Source organism: Engystomops pustulosus, chromosome 2 (assembly GCF_040894005.1).
Source record: "Engystomops pustulosus chromosome 2, aEngPut4.maternal, whole genome shotgun sequence".
Lineage (NCBI taxonomy): Eukaryota > Metazoa > Chordata > Amphibia > Anura > Leptodactylidae > Engystomops > Engystomops pustulosus.
In genome coordinates this window covers 24,353,515-24,373,232 of record NC_092412.1, presented here as the reverse complement: position 1 = coordinate 24,373,232, position 19,718 = coordinate 24,353,515, and the positions used below count along the sequence as shown (strand labels likewise).

Here is a 19,718-nt window from a genome sequence, read left to right as displayed (position 1 = left end):
TGAGAACTGCGCCCTCTTGGCTGTATTCACAGAAAAACCTCAATGGAAAAAAACATGTTTTTTTTTTGGTCATTGGTGAGATATGAACTTACACTGTAATTTATTATTTTCTAGAAATACCGCTATCAAGATGAGGACACCCCTCCACATGACCATTCCTTGCCAAGATTAACCCATGATATGAAAGGTCCGGAACTCGTCCACGTGTCCGAGAAGAACTTGTCCCAAATAGAAAATGTTCACGGTTATGTGATGCAATCACATATATCTCCGCTAAAGGTAAGTCACAGGGAATCATTACATTGTATGCTGGGATCTGCTAATAAGGAAACCATAAGCAGCCTCATAAAATAACATCTCTAATAATGCTCTTGTCATCAGGACATTTTTAGATTGTAGCATTACTTACACAAAACTCCAAAGCCTATGCATAGCTATAGAGTCACATAGTAAGAGGCTTTGGCTTCCTGCGGCCACCACTAGGGGGAGTTCAGGAGATTATTATACATGCTGTTTAAACAAACACCACAAGGAGGAGGTCAGAACGTAAATATACTTTGCATATAGAACCACCACTAGTGGGAACATACTGTATATGTTACACCACTAGGTGGAGCTCAGGAGATTGCTACATACTGTATATATAACACCACTAGGTGGAGCGCAGGAGATTACCACATGCTGTATTTACAGCCTCCAATAGGGGGTGCTCTGGAGATTACTACATACTGTATATATAGTCACCACTAGGGGGAGCTCAGGAGATTACTATATACTGTATATACACCCACCACTAGCAGGAGCTCAGGAGCTTACTACACAGTGGGTATATAGTCACCACTAGGGGGAGCTCAGGAGATTACTACATAATGTATATACCGCCACCACAAGGGGAAGCTCAGAAAATTACCATGTAGTGTATATATAGCCACCACTAGGAGGAGCTCAGGAGATTACTACATACTGTATATACAGCCACCACTAGGAGGAGCTCAGAAGATAACTACATACTGTAAACACACCAGCACTAGAGGTAGCTCAGGGGATTACTGTATACTGTATAAACAGCCACCACTGGGGAAGCTCAGGAGATTATTACATACTGTATATAGAACCACCACTAGGGGTAGCTCAAGAGATTACTACACACTGTATATACAGCCACCACTAGGGGAGCTCAGGAGATTACGTCATACTGTGTATACAGCCACCACTAGCAGGAGCTCAGAAGATTACTACATACTGTATACACACCACCACTAGGGGTAGCTCAGGAGATTACTACATACTGTATATACAGCCACCACTAGGAGGAGCTAAGGAGATTATTACCTATTGTATATACAGCCACAACTAGGAGGAGCTCAGGAGATTACTTCATACTGTATATAAAGCCACCACTAGCAGGAGCTAAGAAAATTACTACATACTGTATACACACCACCACTAGGGGAGCTCAGGAGATTACTACATACTGTATATACAGCCACCACTAGGAGAGCTCAGGATATTACTACATACTGTATATACACCACCACTAGGAGGAGCTCAGGAGATTACTACATACTGTATATACCACCATCACTAGGGAAGTTCAGGAGATGATTACATACTGTACATACATCCACCACTAGGGAAGTTCAGGAGATTACTACATACTGTATATACAGCCACCACTAGGAGGAGCTTAGGAGATTACTACATATTGTATATACAGCCACAACTAGGAGGAGTTCAAGAAATTACTTCATACTGTATATACAGCCACCACTAGAGGGAGCACAGAAGATTACAATATTCCTCATATACAGCCACCACTAGGAGGAGCTCAGGAGATTACCACATACTGTATATACAGCCACCACCAGGAGAGCTCAGGAGATTAATACATACTGTATATACATCCACCACTAGGGGAGCTCAGGAGATTACTACATACTGTATATACAGCCACCACTAGGAAGAGCTCAGGAGATTACTACATACTGTATATGCAGCCAGCACTAGGAGGAGCTGAGGAGTTTATCAAATACTGTATATACCGTCACCACTATGATGAGCTCAGGAGATTACTACATACTGTATATACAGCCACCACTATGATGAGCTCAGGAGATTACTACATACTGTATATACCGTCACCACTATGATGAGCTCAGGAGATTACTACATACTGTATATACCGTCACCACTATGATGAGCTCAGGAGATTACTACATACTGTATATACACCACCACTAGGGATGCTCAGGAGATTACAACATACTGTATATACAGCCACCACTAGGAGGAAGTCAGGAGTTTACTACATACGTATATACAGCCAACACTAGCCAGAGCTCAGGAGATTACTACATACTGGATATACAGCCAACACTAGTTGGAGCTCAGGAGATTAATACATACTGTATATACAGTCACCACTAGGTGGTGCTCAGGAGATTACTACATACTGTATATACAGCCACCACTAGGAGAAAGTCAGGAGTTAACTACATACTGTAGATCAGAATATTACTGAAATAAAACTACATAATGTATATGCACCACAACTAGGGAGACCTCAGGAGATTACTACATACTGTATATGCAGCCACCTCTAGGGTGTGCTCAGGAGATTACAACATACTATATACACAGCCACCACTATGAGGAGCTGAGGAAATGACTACATACTGTATATATCACCACCACTAGAGGGAGCACAGGAGATTACTATATTACCTATATACAGCCACCACTAGGAAAAGCTCAGGAGATTACTAGATATTGTATATACAGCCACCACTAGGAGGAGCTCAGGAGATTATTAGATACTGTATATACAGCCATCGCTAGGGGGAGCTCAGGAGAATACTTCCTACTGTATATACAGCACCATAAGGAGGAGCTCAGGAGATAACTACATACTGTATATACAGCCACCACTAGGAGGAGCTCAGGAGATCACTACTTACTGTATATACAGCCAGCACTAGGAGGAGCTGAGGAGTTTATTAAATACTGTATATACCGTCACCACCATGATGAGCTCAGGAGATTACTACATACTGTATATACAGCCACCACTAGGGGAGCTCAGGAGATTACTACATACTGTATATACAGCCACCACTAGGAGAGCTCAGGAGATTACTACATACTGTATATACATCCACCACTAGGGAAGTTCAGGAGATTATTACATACTGTGCATACATCCACCACTAGGGAAGTTCAGGAGATTACTACATACTGTATATACAGCCACCACTAGGAGGAGCTTAGGAGATTACTACATATTGTATATACAGCCACAACTAGGAGGAGTTCAAGAAATTACTTCATACTGTATATACAGCCACCACTATGAGGAGCTGAGGAAATTACTACATACTGTATATACCACCACCACTAGAGGGAGCACAGAAGATTACAATATTCCTCATATACAGCCACCACTAGGAGGAGCTCAGGAGATTACTACATACTGTATATACAGCCACCACCAGGAGAGCTCAGGAGATTAATACATACTGTATATACATCCACCACTAGGGAAGTTCAGGAGATCACTACATACTGTATATACAGCCACCACTATGATGAGCTCAGGAGATTACTACATACTGTATATACAGCCACCACTATGATGAGCTGAGGAGATTACTACATACTGTATATACCGTCACCACTATGATGAGCTCAGGAGATTACTACATACTGTATATACCGTCACCACTATGATGAGCTCAGGAGATTACTACATACTGTATATACACCACCACTAGGGATGCCCAGGAGATTACAACTAGAGATGAGTGAGTATACTCGTCCGAGCTTGATGCTCGTTCGAGTATTAAGGTACTCGAAACGGCTCGTTGCTCGGACGAGTATTTCCCCTGCTCGAGATCGAGCATTTAATTAAAAAACCACAGTGAAGAACAATGAAGAATAGAATAAAAACAGTGAACACAGGATCATTTAAGTGAAAAACACAGTGAAAAACACAGTGAAGAATAGATTACAGATGTTCGGCACATCTGCTTACTTGTCGGGAGATACGCGCGGAACGGTGCGAACAAAATAGTATGTGAAGAACAATATATATGTGTGAAGAACACATTGCAGAACACGGTGAGCAGGACAGAGACAACGAGGAGCAGAACAGAGACACCGGGGAGCAGCACAGAGACACCGGGGAGCAGCACGGAGACATGGGGCAGCGGCAGCACGAAGACATGGGGCAGCGGCAGCACGGAGACATGGGGCAGCGGCAGCATGGAGACATCAGGCAGCGGCACGGAGCGGCACGGAGACATCGGGGCACGGAGACATCGGGGAGCGGCACGGAGACATCGGGGCACGGAGACATCGGGGCACGGAGACATCGGGGCACGGAGACAGCGGGGCACGGAGACAGCGGGGCACGGAGACAGCGGGGCACGGAGACAGCGGGGCACGGAGACATCGGGGCACGGAGACAGCGGGGCACGGAGACAGCGGGGCACGGAGACAGCGGGGCACAGAGACAGCGGGGCACGGAGACAGCGGGGCACGGAGACAGCGGGGCACGGAGACAGCGGGGCACGGAGACATCGGGGAGCGGCGGGGAGCCGCACGGAGACATCGTTGCACGGAGACATCGGGGAGCGGCACGGAGCGGCACGGAGACAGCGGGCACGGAGACAGCGGGGCACGGAGACAGCGGGGCACGGAGACAGCGGGGCACGGAGACAGCGGGGCACGGAGACATAGGGGCACGGAGACAGCGTATCTCCCGACAAGTAAGCAGATGTGCCGAACATCTGCAATCTATTCTTCACTGTGTTTTTCACTTAAATGATCCTATTCTTCACTGTTCTTCACATCTGCTAACTTGTCGGGAGATAATATACGCGCAGAACAGTGAAGAATAGATTGCAGATGTTTGCATACATCTGATAACTTATCAGAAGACGTTCTTTTTCAATTAATTAACACATTTTATTCCCGAACCATGGTCCCTTTGAAAAATGCTCGAGTCTCCCATTGACTTCAATGGGGCTCGTTATTCGAGACGAGCACTCGAGCATCTGGAAAAGTTCGTCTCGAATAACGAGCACTCGAGCATTTTAGTGCTCGCTCATCTCTAATTACAACATACTGTATATACAGCCACCACTAGGAGGAAGTCAGGAGTTTACTACATACGTATATACAGCCAACACTAGCCAGAGCTCAGGAGATTACTACATACTGGATATACAGCCAACACTAGTTGGAGCTCAGGAGATTACTGCATACTGTATATACAGTCACCACTAGGTGGTGCTCAGGAGATTACTACATACTGTATATACAGCCACCACTAGGAGAAAGTCAGGAGTTAACTACATACTGTAGATCAGAATATTACTGAAATAAAACTACATAATGTATATGCACCACAACTAGGGAGACCTCAGGAGATTACTACATACTGTATATGCAGCCACCTCTAGGGTGTGCTCAGGAGATTACAACATACTATATACACAGCCACCACTATGAGGAGCTGAGGAAATGACTACATACTGTATATATCACCACCACTAGAGGGAGCACAGGAGATTACTATATTACCTATATACAGCCACCACTAGGAAAAGCTCAGGAGATTACTAGATATTGTATATACAGCCACCACTAGGAGGAGCTCAGGAGATTATTAGATACTGTATATACAGCCATCACTAGGGGGAGCTCAGGAGATTACTACATACTGTATATAGAGCCACCACTAGGGAAGCTCAGGAGATTACTACATACTGTATATACAGCCACCACTAGGGAAGCTCAGGAGATTACTACATACTGTATATACACCACCACTAGGAGGAGCTCAGGAGATTACTTCCTACTGTATATACAGCACCATAAGGAGGCGCTCAGGAGATTACTACATACTGTAGATACAGCCACCACTAGGAGGAGCTCAGGAGATTACTACTTACTGTATATACAGCCAGCACTAGGAGGAGCTGAGGAGTTTATTAAATACTGTATATACCGTCACCACCATGATGAGCTCAGGAGATTACTATATACTGTATATACAGCCACCACAAGGAGGAGCTCAGGAGATTACTACATACTGTATATACAGCCACCACTAGGGGAGATCAGGAGATTACTATATACTGTATATACAGCCACCACAAGGAGGAGCTCAGGAGATTACTACATGCTGTATATACAGCCACCACTAGGGGAGATCAGGAGATTGCTATATACTGTGTATACAGCCACCACAAGGAGGAGCTCAGGAGATTACTACATACTGTATATACAGCCACCACTAGGAGCTCAGGAGATTACTACAAATTTTGTACACAGCCAACACTAGTGGAAGCTCAGGGAATTACTACACAGTGTAAATATAGCCATCACTAGGGGGAGCTCAGGAGATTACTATATACTGTATATACAGACACTACTAAGAGGACACTACTTACTGGGAGATGGTGACATCAGGGATCCAGGCCACAAGAATGACAATGTCCATAAGCTTTATTTTAAATGGTAGATTAATGATAAAGGGATGATAAAAATTATAGGGAGAAAACATTGCATCAGACAACAGAGCATTGGTTTTGTTTGTGGTCTGTTACCATGGAAACATAAAGAAGTGCAAAGAAAGGCATAATTTAAAAAAAAAACGGATGGAAAGTTCTACTATATGCAATTTGCTAAATGTCTTCATCTTTAATTTCTGATGCAGTGGAAGTTTAATGAATAGGTTGTAAAGGTGTACATTGAGTTAACCCCTTCAGTCCTCTCCTCTGTCCTCTACCCCTTGTGTATGCGTCCAGTACTCAACGTGAATGCTCAATTCTAACTCTGGACTCCAAGGCCGACATCAAATGTAGAGTAATTATTGCAGCTTATAGGGAGGAAAGAGCTGACTGTACTTGTCCGTATCTTGGTAATATTTTGTATTCTGCTCCGGTAACATGACAGCAATGCTGACTACAGAGTACACGAGCCGCCATAATGAGCCGTGCCTGCAACTTATATCACCAGTCATATGAATATCGCAAATCATACAGATGTACAGCCCCTACTGCTGTATGGCGGATCGTAAGGAAGGAAGTATTATAGTAGTTATATTCCTGTACATAGGGAGCAGTATTATAGTAGTTATATTCTTGTACATAGGGGGCAGTATTATAGTAGTTATATTCCTGTACATAGGGGGCAGTATTATAGTAGTTATATTCTTGTACATAGGGGGTAGTATTATAGTAGTTATATTCTTGTACATAGGGGGCAGTATTATAGTAGTTATATTCCTGTACATAGGGGGCAGTATTATAGTAGTTATATTCTTGTACATAGGAGGCAGTATTATAGTAGTTATATTCTTGTACATAGGGAGCAGTATTATAGTAGTTATATTCCTGTACATAGGAGGCAGTATTATAGTAGTTATATTCTTGTACATAGGGGGTAGTATTATAGTAGTTATATTCTTGTACATAGGGGGTAGTATTATAGTAGTTATATTCTTGTACATAGGGGGCAGTATTATAGTAGTTATATTCCTGTACATAGGGGGCAGTATTATAGTAGTTATATTCTTGTACATAGGAGGCAGTATTATAGTAGTTATATTCTTGTACATAGGGAGCAGTATTATAGTAGTTATATTCCTGTACATAGGGGGCAGTATTATAGTAGTTATATTCCTGTACATAGGAGGCAGTATTATAGTAGTTATATCCTTGTACATAGGGGGCAGTATTATAGTAGTTATATTCTTGTACATAGGGGGCAGTATTATAGTAGTTATATTCCTGTACATAGGGGGCAGTATTATAGTAGTTATATTCTTGTACATAGGGAGCAGTATTATAGTAGTTATATTCCTGTACATAGGGGCAGTATTATAGTAGTTATATTCTTGTACATAGGGGGCAGTATTATAGTAGTTATATTCTTGTACATAGGGGCAGTATTATAGTAGTTATATTCTTGTACATAGGGGGCAGTATTATAGTAGTTATATTCTTGTACATAGGGGCAGTATTATAGTAGTTATATTCTTGTACATAGGGGGCAGTATTATAGTAGTTATATTCTTGTACATAGGGGGCTGTATTATAGTAGTTATATTCTTGTACATAGGAGGCAGTATTATAGTAGTTATATTCTTGTACATAGGGAGCAGTATTATAGTAGTTATATTCTTGTACATAGGAGGCAGTATTATAGTAGTTATATGCTTGTACATAGGAGGCAGTATTATAGTAGTTATATGCTTGTACATAGGGGGCAGTATTATAGTAGTTATATTCTTGTACATAGGGGGCAGTATTATAGTAGTTATATTCTTGTACATAGGGGGCAGTATTATAGTAGTTATATTCTTGTACATAGGGGCAGTATTATAGTAGTTATATTCTTGTACATAGGGGGGCAGTATTATAGTAGTTATATTCATAGGGGACACAAGGTATTCCTAATAGTTCATAAATTGTGTGTTCAATTATAAAATAAAATATCACTTTAATACTTTTTTCCAGGAAGTTTTTCCCTGAGCTGTGAAGTGATCAGTTCAGATGAAACACATTTCTGGCGCTGTTTATAATTGGTCTCGGGGGCGGTGATCCCGGACCACTGAAGTTATTTCATGTAATATCTGTCAGAGACCTGCCATCTCTGCTGCTGGCTATTTCTCCTCTCTAATTAGCAGAGCCGCACTTAGTAATTTTACCACTAGATGGCAGTGTTCACTTGTACATAAATGTCACATTTCTCATTTTTCTGATCTTTTAATTCATGATTTTGTCCAAATACTGGAGAAATCTGTTGTCACTGCTCTGAGCTTATACATAGAAGTAAGTTCCTTAAAGGGGTATTTTGGGATTCAAACGATCCTTTATTCTTAGGATAGGTCATTTATATCAGAATGGTGTTGGTTTGACCCCTGATCAGCTACCCTGTTTCCCCTAAAATAGGACATCCCCCTAAAATAAGACCTAGTACAATTTTGTTCAATCTTAGAAACATAAGGCCTCCCCTGAAAATAAGACCTAGTGGCAGACATTGCTGCAGCTCCACCCATGCCATACATTAGTATTAGGAAATCTTTTAGATGCTGCAAGAGGTTGTGACATGGGTGAAGAATTGCAGAATAAAATCACTGACTGTTGCAGGACAAATACCCTACAAGCAGTTACCTGGACATGAAGTGATCATTTAAGGAAAGTGCTATTGCTAAACATGAGAGATTTGGGCCAAATATTCCAATAATTCAAAGTTTGGTGAGTTATAAGGATTTTAGAAGTTCATTTTTGTTCACCAATAAATGTAAATTCTTGTTCATGGAAAAATAAGACATCCCCTGAAAATAAGACCTAGCGCCTCTTTAGGAGTAAAAATTAATATAAGACACTGCCTTATTTTGGGGGAAACAGGGTATTTGTGGGTGTTCTTTCACCCCAATGAGTTCTGCTTCTATTTCTTAGGTCAGTGATGTCACATTTATTGATCACATGACCTGCTTGTAGCTCAGTCCCATTCAAATGAATTTGGCTGAACTGCACTACCGAGCCAAGCCACTATCCAATGACCGGTGCTGTGCTTTGTAGACTCTGGAGAAGCCACAGTACCTGTCCAAATGCTTGTGTATATCTAACAGGTGATTTGAGGATATTTAAGGATTAATAATAGTACACCTATAGATGGATGCAAAATAATATTCTAGATGATTGCAAGGCTTAAGCTGTTAATGATTGTAAGTCCTGGGCTATGGTAACAAAACAGTTAATGGAAAGCTGTCAGCAGGCATGACCTTGTAGACTGCAGCTAGTGTTAGGTATTGTCCCTGAAGAGATGTGTTATCAGACCTTTGTGTATGTTGTTAGTAGCAGCAGGACTGTGAAATATGGATTTATATCCCAGGATTGTACTTTGGGCTTGTCCTCACACTGCTGTGCTTTGTGCTATCTGTAGACAGTGATATGTATTAGCTCTGGAGAGATGTGTAATCACATCTTTGTGTGTTGTTAGTAGAAGCAGGACTGTGAAATATGAATGTGTATTCCAGGATTGTAGTTTTGCCAAATTTATTAAGGGTATATCCTCACACTGTTGTGCTCTTAGCTCTCAGAAGCCAGTGTCAGGTATTGTTCCTGGAGAGATGTGTAATTAATTATACATTTGTGTAAGTTGTTAGTATCAGTAGAACTGTGAAACATGGATTTATATTCCAGGATTCTAGCTTCCCCAAGTGCAATAAGGGTGTAGCCTCACACTGCTGTGATCTCTGCTCTCTGTGGCCTGTGTTAGGTATTGTCTGTGGAAATTTGTGTAATCATATTTTGGTGTATGTTGTTAGTAGTAACAAAACTAAGGAATATCAATCCATAGGTTTTTACTGTCCTGCTGCTACTAACAACAATAGGTATGATTACATTTATCTCCAGTGGCAATACCTTACATTGGTTGCAGAGAGCACAGCAGTGCAGAGACACATCCCAGTGCACTTGGAGAATCTTTAATCCTGGAATAAAAATCCATATTTCACAGCCCTGCTGCTACTAGTAACCCACGCAAAGATATGATTACACTTCTCTCCAGGGACAATACATAACACTATAAATACCAACGAAGATACCCTCTGCAATTTATAGCGATCCCTATACCAATCAAAAGATGAATACCAAAAAGCAGTATACAAGATCTAGGTAGTCAATAACTGTCAAAGGACAAGAATGCTATATGACTATGAAATAAATTTCAACTTTATTATAACAAATCGACACTCCAAAAACATATTAAAAACATGATAAAACCACAAAAACAACAACACAAAGGGTGGTGGTCGCAAATGCAGGACAATACATTCCACAATGGGATATCAAACACAGGCACACAAGGGTGGTCACATAGTAGAAGGTAAAGGTGTTACCAAGTGCCCAAACCAGGGCGTAATATACCCATAAAGTGCCTACCAATATAATTTTAAGTCACCAGACGACCACCACCACAGCACCCCGACGCACGTTTCGCCGTCGCTTCCTCAAGGGGGTGTGCTGTGGTTAGGTTCTGGTGTGGTATTTATGCTGGTAAAGCGGTATGCCCACATTTGGATTTGTCCAATAGTGATTTGACTCACCCAGATTGTAAAGTGGCATGGTGTGTGTATCGGCGCACGCCCCCGGCTCACGCATCCACATCCGGCCGCTGGACCCGAAGTACCGGAAGACGACAGCGCGCGTGACCGTGCGTCATCATGAACCGGAAGTCCGGACCCGCTGCTAGGAAGCGCATGCGCACCGGAGGGGCGCGCTCCACCCGGCCATCTTGGGTGCTGGAGCCAGTGTGGGCAGTTCTCGTACCCAGGATAAAGTGCACATAATATGGTAAGTGATATATGATATTATTGCATTGATCTATACAGCATGTGGGTTATTACCTGAGTTCATATCTAATCACAAACGTCAATACAGACAGATATATAATGAGTAGATGTAATAACAAATAAATAAAGTTCAAATGCATAAAGATTTTGGCATCATTACAACAATTCATATAAATACAAACTATAAATATCATAAAATAAAGTGACAAGTGCAGATTATTATAATATAAGCATGATTTGTATCATGAAATAAAGTGAGGAGTGCTAATTATTATAATATGAGCATACTTCATATCCCCAATATTTCATATAAAACCATAACATGATTGGAATAATGATGATATAAGAATAATGTGATGATAAAGTGCATATAGTGAAAGAGTGAGAAAATTAAAAAATATTGTTAAAACGTGTGTGATCACCACAAAAAAATCAAGACCATTATTGGGTCATACATATGTGAAGTGACTAACGCTAATATGACGGCAAAATCGTGTCCTGAAAATTGACTGTAGTGAATGGGATAATGAGTGAAAAAAAGAAGAAGTGAATTATTTGTTAATTAGACTGTGATGGGTGGGTAGTGGTGTGTGTAGTGTGTATAAGCATTATAAGCTGCCATGTGACCTGGAAAAATGCATAAATTGTGAAAATTTGTGACTAATATATATCATGTGAATTGATGTCTATAGAAAAAAGTGTATGAACTAAAAGTGAGAGAATCACTATAGCCTGACTATATATATAACTAGATAAAGTAGTGCTGAAAGTTATATAAAGGATGTAGGACATCATAATGATGATGCCTCACTAGTGTAAAACCAATATATTGATTGGAAATGACATAAGAATGGTTGTAAAATGCATTTAGGCCTATTGGCGAACACCCCCTGAAAGAGAAGCGACGCAATACGAATGTGGTCATATAAGTCGTTCCAAATTGAGCTCCTTTCAAACCCTGCTCAGATGTCCATGTCGATATCACCATTCTACCAAATTGCACTCGATCCCTAGGATCAAAACACAAATACCGGTGTGATTAAATCTAATACCGGAATAGACAGTCAGTCCCCTATCTATCGGGAACAATATATATACCACACCAAGTACAATACATAACACTGTCTGCAGTAAACATAGAACAAAGCAGTGTGAGGACACATCCCCACGTCATTTGGAGAATCAAAAATCCTGGAATAAAAATCTATATTTCACAGTCCTGTTGCTACTAACAACAAACAAAACACGACACAAACACAGATATCCTGGGATGATAGAGCACAGATAGATAGAGCACAGCAGTGTGAGGACACACACCAAGTGATTTGCAGAATCAACAATCCTGGAATAAAAATCCATATTTCACAGCCCTGTTGCTACTAACAAAAAACACAACACAAACAAAGGTATTATTACACAAATCTCCTGGGACAATACCTAAAGCTGGGCATAGAGAGCTTAAAGCACAGCAGTGTGAGGACACAAAACAAGGCACTTGGAAAAGCTACAATCCTGGAATATAAATCCGCATTTAATAGTGCAACAAACACAACATACACAAAGGTATTATAACACAGATCTCCAGGGACAATACCTAAAACTGGCTGGAAAGAGCTCAGAGCACAGCAGTGTGAGGACACACACCAAGGCAATTGGAGAAGCTACAGTCCTGGAATATAAATCCGTATATATACCAGTCCTTCAGCTACTAAATACATACAGAAATGTATGATTACGCATCTCTCCTTGGACAGTAGCTAACACGGGCTGCAGGCTACACATTCACACCTGCTGACAGTTTCCCTTTAACATAATGGAGTTAATTCTAATTTCATTGATGATAGGTATCATAGAGAAGAGGGGTCCTTGAATTTGCATTGGGTCTATATTAAATTTTGCATGGGGTCCACTATCTGATTCTAAAGTGGACAGGACAGACCGGGGCAGGACCCAGGGGGCATATTCTTATGATGTGATGTGGAATAGGTAAGAAGAGCTTCCCTGGTGATTTACGGGTTAATTAAGCACCCTGGTGATATAGGGATAACGTCATATGTGATGCTTAGGGGTTTCTCCCTTCACTACATCCAGGTCAGGATACAGAGAGAGCTATAGACATTCAGGGTGAGTTATTCAGGACTGATGCTGCCATACTCACCTTCCACCAGCAGATGGCAGCAGCTTCCATCACCCGGACCAGTCCTTGTCCCTGGTGCTGAAGCTGTGCACCTGGATGATGCACAAGGCCTGCAATTACACATGATTATAGATGCGCAGCCCCTGGTAACACGCTGCCTGCAGTATTCATGTGTCCATAGAGTCTCCAACCAAGGACAATTCCATAGAAAGAAATACTTTGTGGTAATAGGGACCATACAGACTGAACTTTGTTAGCTATTAGCCCTGTGCTATTGGATATCTGTATTAAGATGATCCATCTCTCTTCTCAGCTGCAGGAGGCTTCTGGTTGGATACTACAGCAGTCACTCAAAAGAGAAGGAAGGAGCTATGGGGCAGGTCACCATAGTGGGCACAGTGCCCTCATTACAGTGCCCAACACAGTGCCCTCACTACAGTGCCCAGCACAGTGCCCTCACTACAGTGCCAAGCACAGTGCACTCACTACAGTGCAGAGGACAGTGCCCTTGTACCAGTTCCCTCATTGCAGTGCCCGGCACAGTGCCCTCATTACAGAGCCAAGCACAGTGTCCTCACTACAGTGCACAGGACAGTGCCCTTGTACCAGTTCCCTCATTGCAGTGCCCGGCACAGTGCCCTCGTTACAGAGCCAAGCACAGTGTCCTCACTACAGTGCACAGGACAGTGCCCTTGTACCAGTTCCCTCATTGCAGTGCCCGGCACAGTGCCCTCGTTACAGAGCCAAGCACAGTGTCCTCACTACAGTGCACAGGACAGTGCCCTTGTACCAGTTCCCTCATTGCAGTGCCCGGCACAGTGCCCTCATTACAGTGCCAAGCACAGTGCCCTCACTACAGTGCCCAGCACAGTGCCCTCATTACAGTGCCCAGCGCAGTGTCCAGCATAGTGCCCTCATAACAGTGCCCTTGTTACAGTGCCCTGCACAGTGTCCTCCTTACAGTATCCAGCACAGTGTCCTCACTAGAGTGCCCAGCACAGTGCCCTTGTTGCAATGTCCAGCACAGTGCCCTTGTTGCAATGTCCAGCACTGTGCCCTCATAACAGTGCCCAGTGCAGTGTCCAGTACAGTGCCCTCATAACAGTGCCCTTATTACAGTGCCCTCATTACATTGCCCAGTGCAGTGTCCAGCACAGTGCCCAGCACAGTTCCCTCATTTCAGTGCCCAGCACAGTGCCCTTGTGACAGTGCCCTTATTACAGTGCCCTTGTTACAGTGCCCTCGTTACAGTGCCCAGCACAGTGCCCTCTTTGCAGTGCACAATGGTCACTTGCCGGGACCTAACATAGTGCCACCTTCACAGTACCCTCTACATAGCCCACTTAGCTATACCAACCGCTGTACTCCAAAATGTCAACCACAATGCAAAATTCTGAAATAAGTGAAATAAAACCAGTACAACCTATGGTGCCCCAGTTGCAATGCCAACCACTCTACCAAGCATGGGCCAAGCTCACATACCCACTACTCCTGTGTTACCTTTGCAGTGCAAACTTCATAACCCACATAACAAACCAGCACAGTGTCTTGAAAACAGCGCCAGCCAGTGCCTTACTACACTGACCTCTGTAAGATGCCAACTGCAATGGCCACATAAAAATCCCTACCACTGTGCCCACATAGAGGTGCCAGTATACACATACAAGTCCCTTTAACAGTGTCCCAGTGTCTCAAGCCCGGTTTGTATGCCAGATTTTACCTTCATTTTGTGAAAATTGCTGCAATGTCTTTTAAATGGACCCTCGGGAGAAGAACCCTGCAACAACAATCTCAGAACCAGGACTGCGAGGGTGTAGAATGAGATGACCCGGCATGCCACCCTGACGCTATGATCTGCTTCTACCTGCAGACATTGTGCTGCGTCTTCCCCATTTCTTAGCTCAAAGTCATTTCCTTTCAATCCCTTGAAATGGTTCCCTAAAGTGCGATCCAAGACGCTAAGTGATTCCTGCGAAATGTAGAACATCTATGGAGTCGAACTTCCAATTTTAAGAGACTCAAATGCGCACAGTGCTTGCGGTTAAACACAGATGTTTTATAGATGTAGGAGAGAATGAGAGACACTCAATGTATTATCAGTAGTATCAATATTTTACACACAGAGGATCCTTAAGAGGTTAATCTCTGAATGAAAGAGGTCCCTGCCAAAAGAGCTTACACTCTACAGAAGAGAGTTCCTTGCCCATAAGAGCTTACACTCTACAGGAGAGAGGAGCCTGACCATAAGAGCTTACACTCTACAGGAGAGAGGTCCCTGCCCATAAGAGCTTACACTCTACAGGAGAGAGGACCCTGCCCATAAGAGCTTACACTATACAGGAGAGAGGACCCTGCCCATAAGAGCTTACACTCTACAGGAGAGAGGACCCTGACCATAAGAGCTTACACTCTACAGGAGAGAGGACCCTGCACATAAGAGCTTACACTCTACAGGAGAGAGGACCCTGCCCATAAGAGCTTACACTCTACAGGATAGATGACCCTGCCCATAAGTGCTTACACTCTACAGGAGAGAGGACCTGCCCATAAGAGCTTACACTGTACAGGAGAGAGGACCCTGCCCATAAGAGCTTACACTCTACAGGAGAGAGGACCCTGCCCATAAGAGCTTACACTCTACAGGAGAGAGGACCCTGTCCATAAGAGCTTCCACTCTACAGGATAGATGACCCTGCCCATAAGAGCTTACACTCTACAGGAGAGAGGACCCTGCCCATAAGAGCTTACACTCTACAGGAGAGAGGACCCTGCCCATAAGAGCTTACACTCTACAGGAGAGAGGTCCCTGCCCATAAGAGCTTATACTCTACAGGGGAGGGGACCCTGCCCATAAGAGCTTACACTCTACAGGAGAGAGGACCCTGCCCATAAGAGCTTACACTCTACAGGAGAGAGGACCCTGCCCATAAGAGCTTATACTTTACAGGAAAGAGGACCCTGCACATAAGAGCTTACACTCTACAGGAGAGAGGACCCTGCCCATAAGAGCTTACACTCTACAGGAGAGAGGACACTGCCCATAAGAGCTTACACTCTACAGGAGAGAGGACCCTGCCCATAAGAGCTTACACTCTACAGGAGAGAGGTCCTGCCCATAAGAGCTTACACTCTACAGGAGAGAGAACCCTGCCCTTAAGAGCTTACACTCTACAGGAGAGAGGTCCCTGCCCATAAGAGCTTACACTCTACAGGAGAGAGGACCCTGCCCATAAGAGCTTACACTCTACAGGAGAGAGGTCCTGCCCATAAGAGCTTACACTCTACAGGAGAGAGGTCCTGCCCATAAGAGCTTACACTCTACAGGAGAGAGGTCCTGCCCATAAGAGCTTACACTCTACAGAAGAGAGGACCCTGCCCATAAGAGCTTACACTCTACAGGAGAGAGGACCCTGCACATAAGAGCTTACACTCTACAGGAGAGAGGACCCTGCACATAAGAGCTTACACTCTACAGGAGAGAGGACCCTGCCCATAAGAGCTTACACTCTACAGGAGAGAGGACACTGCCCATAAGAGCTTACACTCTATAGGAGAGAGGAACCTGCCCATAAGAGCTTACACTGTACAGGAGAGAGGACCCTGCCCATAAGAGCTTACACTGTACAGGAGAGAGGACCCTGCCCATAAGAGCTTACACTCTACAGGAGAGAGGTCCTGCCCATAAGAGCTTACACTCTACAGGAGAGAGGTCCTGCCCATAAGAGCTTACACTCTACAGGAGAGAGGTCCTGCCCATAAGAGCTTACACTCTACAGGAGAGAGGTCCTGCCCATAAGAGCTTACACTCTACAGAAGAGAGGACCCTGCCCATAAGAGCTTACACTCTACAGGAGAGAGGACACTGCACATAAGAGCTTACACTCTACAGGAGAGAGGAGCCTGACCATAAGAGCTTATACTTTACAGGAAAGAGGACCCTGCACATAAGAGCTTACACTCTACAGGAGAGAGGACCCTGCCCATAAGAGCTTACACTCTACAGGAGAGAGGACACTGCCCATAAGAGCTTACACTCTACAGGAGAGAGGACCCTGCCCATAAGAGCTTACACTCTACAGGAGAGAGGTCCTGCCCATAAGAGCTTACACTCTACAGGAGAGAGGACCCTGCCCATAAGAGCTTACACTCTACAGGAGAGAGGTCCCTGCCCATAAGAGCTTACACTCTACAGGAGAGAGGACCCTGCCCATAAGAGCTTACACTCTACAGGAGAGAGGTCCTGCCCATAAGAGCTTACACTCTACAGGAGAGAGGTCCTGCCCATAAGAGCTTACACTCTACAGGAGAGAGGTCCTGCCCATAAGAGCTTACACTCTACAGAAGAGAGGACCCTGCCCATAAGAGCTTACACTCTACAGGAGAGAGGACCCTGCACATAAGAGCTTACACTCTACAGGAGAGAGGACCCTGCACATAAGAGCTTACACTCTACAGGAGAGAGGACCCTGCCCATAAGAGCTTACACTCTACAGGAGAGAGGACCCTGCCCATAAGAGCTTACACTCTACAGGAGAGAGGACACTGCCCATAAGAGCTTACACTCTATAGGAGAGAGGAACCTGCCCATAAGAGCTTACACTCTATAGGAGAGAGGACCCTGCCCATAAGAGCTTACACTCTACAGGAGAGAGGACACTGCCCATAAGAGCTTACACTCTACAGGAGAGAGGACACTGCCCATAAGAGCTTACACTCTACAGGAGAGAGGACCCTGCCCATAAGAGCTTACACTCTACAGGAGAGAGGTCCTGCCCATAAGAGCTTACACTCTACAGGAGAGAGGTCCTGCCCATAAGAGCTTACACTCTACAGGAGAGAGGTCCTGCCCATAAGAGCTTACACTCTACAGAAGAGAGGACCCTGCCCATAAGAGCTTACACTCTACAGGAGAGAGGACCCTGCACATAAGAGCTTACACTCTACAGGAGAGAGGACCCTGCACATAAGAGCTTACACTCTACAGGAGAGAGGACCCTGCACATAAGAGCTTACACTCTACAGGAGAGAGGACCCTGCACATAAGAGCTTACACTCTACAGGAGAGAGGACCCTGCACTTAAGAGTAACACTTAAAGGAAACCTACCACCACAAATCTACCTATAAAGGTAGATCGGGTGGTAGGTGAATCAATGGGACGTGAGGATAGCCCTTTTAAGGGCTAATCCTCGCATCCCCGCACTTTTTTGGAAACTTTTATTACCCGAATATGTAAATTTTGTTATGCGGCTACTGGGGCGTGGAGTAGCCGCATCTGAGGTTACACGAGGCGGCTACTCCACGCCCCGGTAGCCACTTTACCCCTCCTACTCACCATCTTCGGCACGCAGCTGCTCGTAGCTGCGCGCCCTCGTCCGACGATCCTGCCGTGCAGCCACCCTTTATTGTATCGTGGCCTCCCCCTCTACCATCTCACTGGGGATCCCTTCATCACACATACACCGGAAGTGCCCAAGGGGCCACCCTCCATCGTATTGTGGCCTCTCCCTTGTTTGCCCTGCCTGGCATTGAAGAGGCCTTTTCTTCTGGACCACGCTACCGTGACATGACTAGCACTAGGCCACGCTTCAGCCAGCCACTTAGGTACCTACCCCAGTGGTAGGACTTTGTACTCAACAGGTGAGAGGATCCTGCCTATAACGTATAAGCTGTGTCACTGTGAGGTTGTAGTGGACCCATATGAGAGAATTTAAGGCACCAAGATTGATGTGTCAGGAGGACAGCACAAAAATGATAGTTGTGTCATAAACCTGGATAACAACGTCAGCTCTGCTGTATCTGTCTCTCACACTATGAATATGAACAGATGTCTCTGTAGGTGAATGTGTTATGTAAATCTTATCGCGGCAGCATCTCTAATGACTTCTAACTCTCCAAGGACAGATAATGCCGTAAGTAACATCACAAAGATTATTCTCACATTGAAATGAAAGGGAATCTGTCAGCAGATGTGACCATGTAGTACAGGCAGTGTGTCTGGTAACTATTTGTAAGTGTACTAGGAGAAATGTCCTCGCACTCAGGGGGGGGGGGGGGGGGGTAACGATGAGAGACTGGACCCCATTGTAGACTTCTGAATGGGGTCCTCCTTCCCCTTAAAAAATATACGATTGAAGAATAGTGCAGCCACGACACAAGGTTGTAGTATGGAAACTTCTTAAATACTTGTTCAAGCAGTTTGCACAAGAAGAACG

The 19,718-nt window shown here is 44.1% G+C and overlaps 1 protein-coding gene across 6 annotated transcripts in view; it reads left to right on the top strand.

The window, feature by feature from the left end:
* Positions 1-19,718, top strand: part of DLG2 (discs large MAGUK scaffold protein 2) — an 860,202-nt gene that overhangs the window by 384,739 nt on the left and 455,745 nt on the right. For all 6 annotated transcript variants that reach the window (XM_072134001.1, XM_072134002.1, XM_072134007.1 and 3 more), the window contains one exon: positions 115-279. In XM_072134001.1, coding sequence (XP_071990102.1) covers positions 115-279 — 165 coding nt within the window. The remainder of the gene's footprint in view (positions 1-114; positions 280-19,718) is intronic.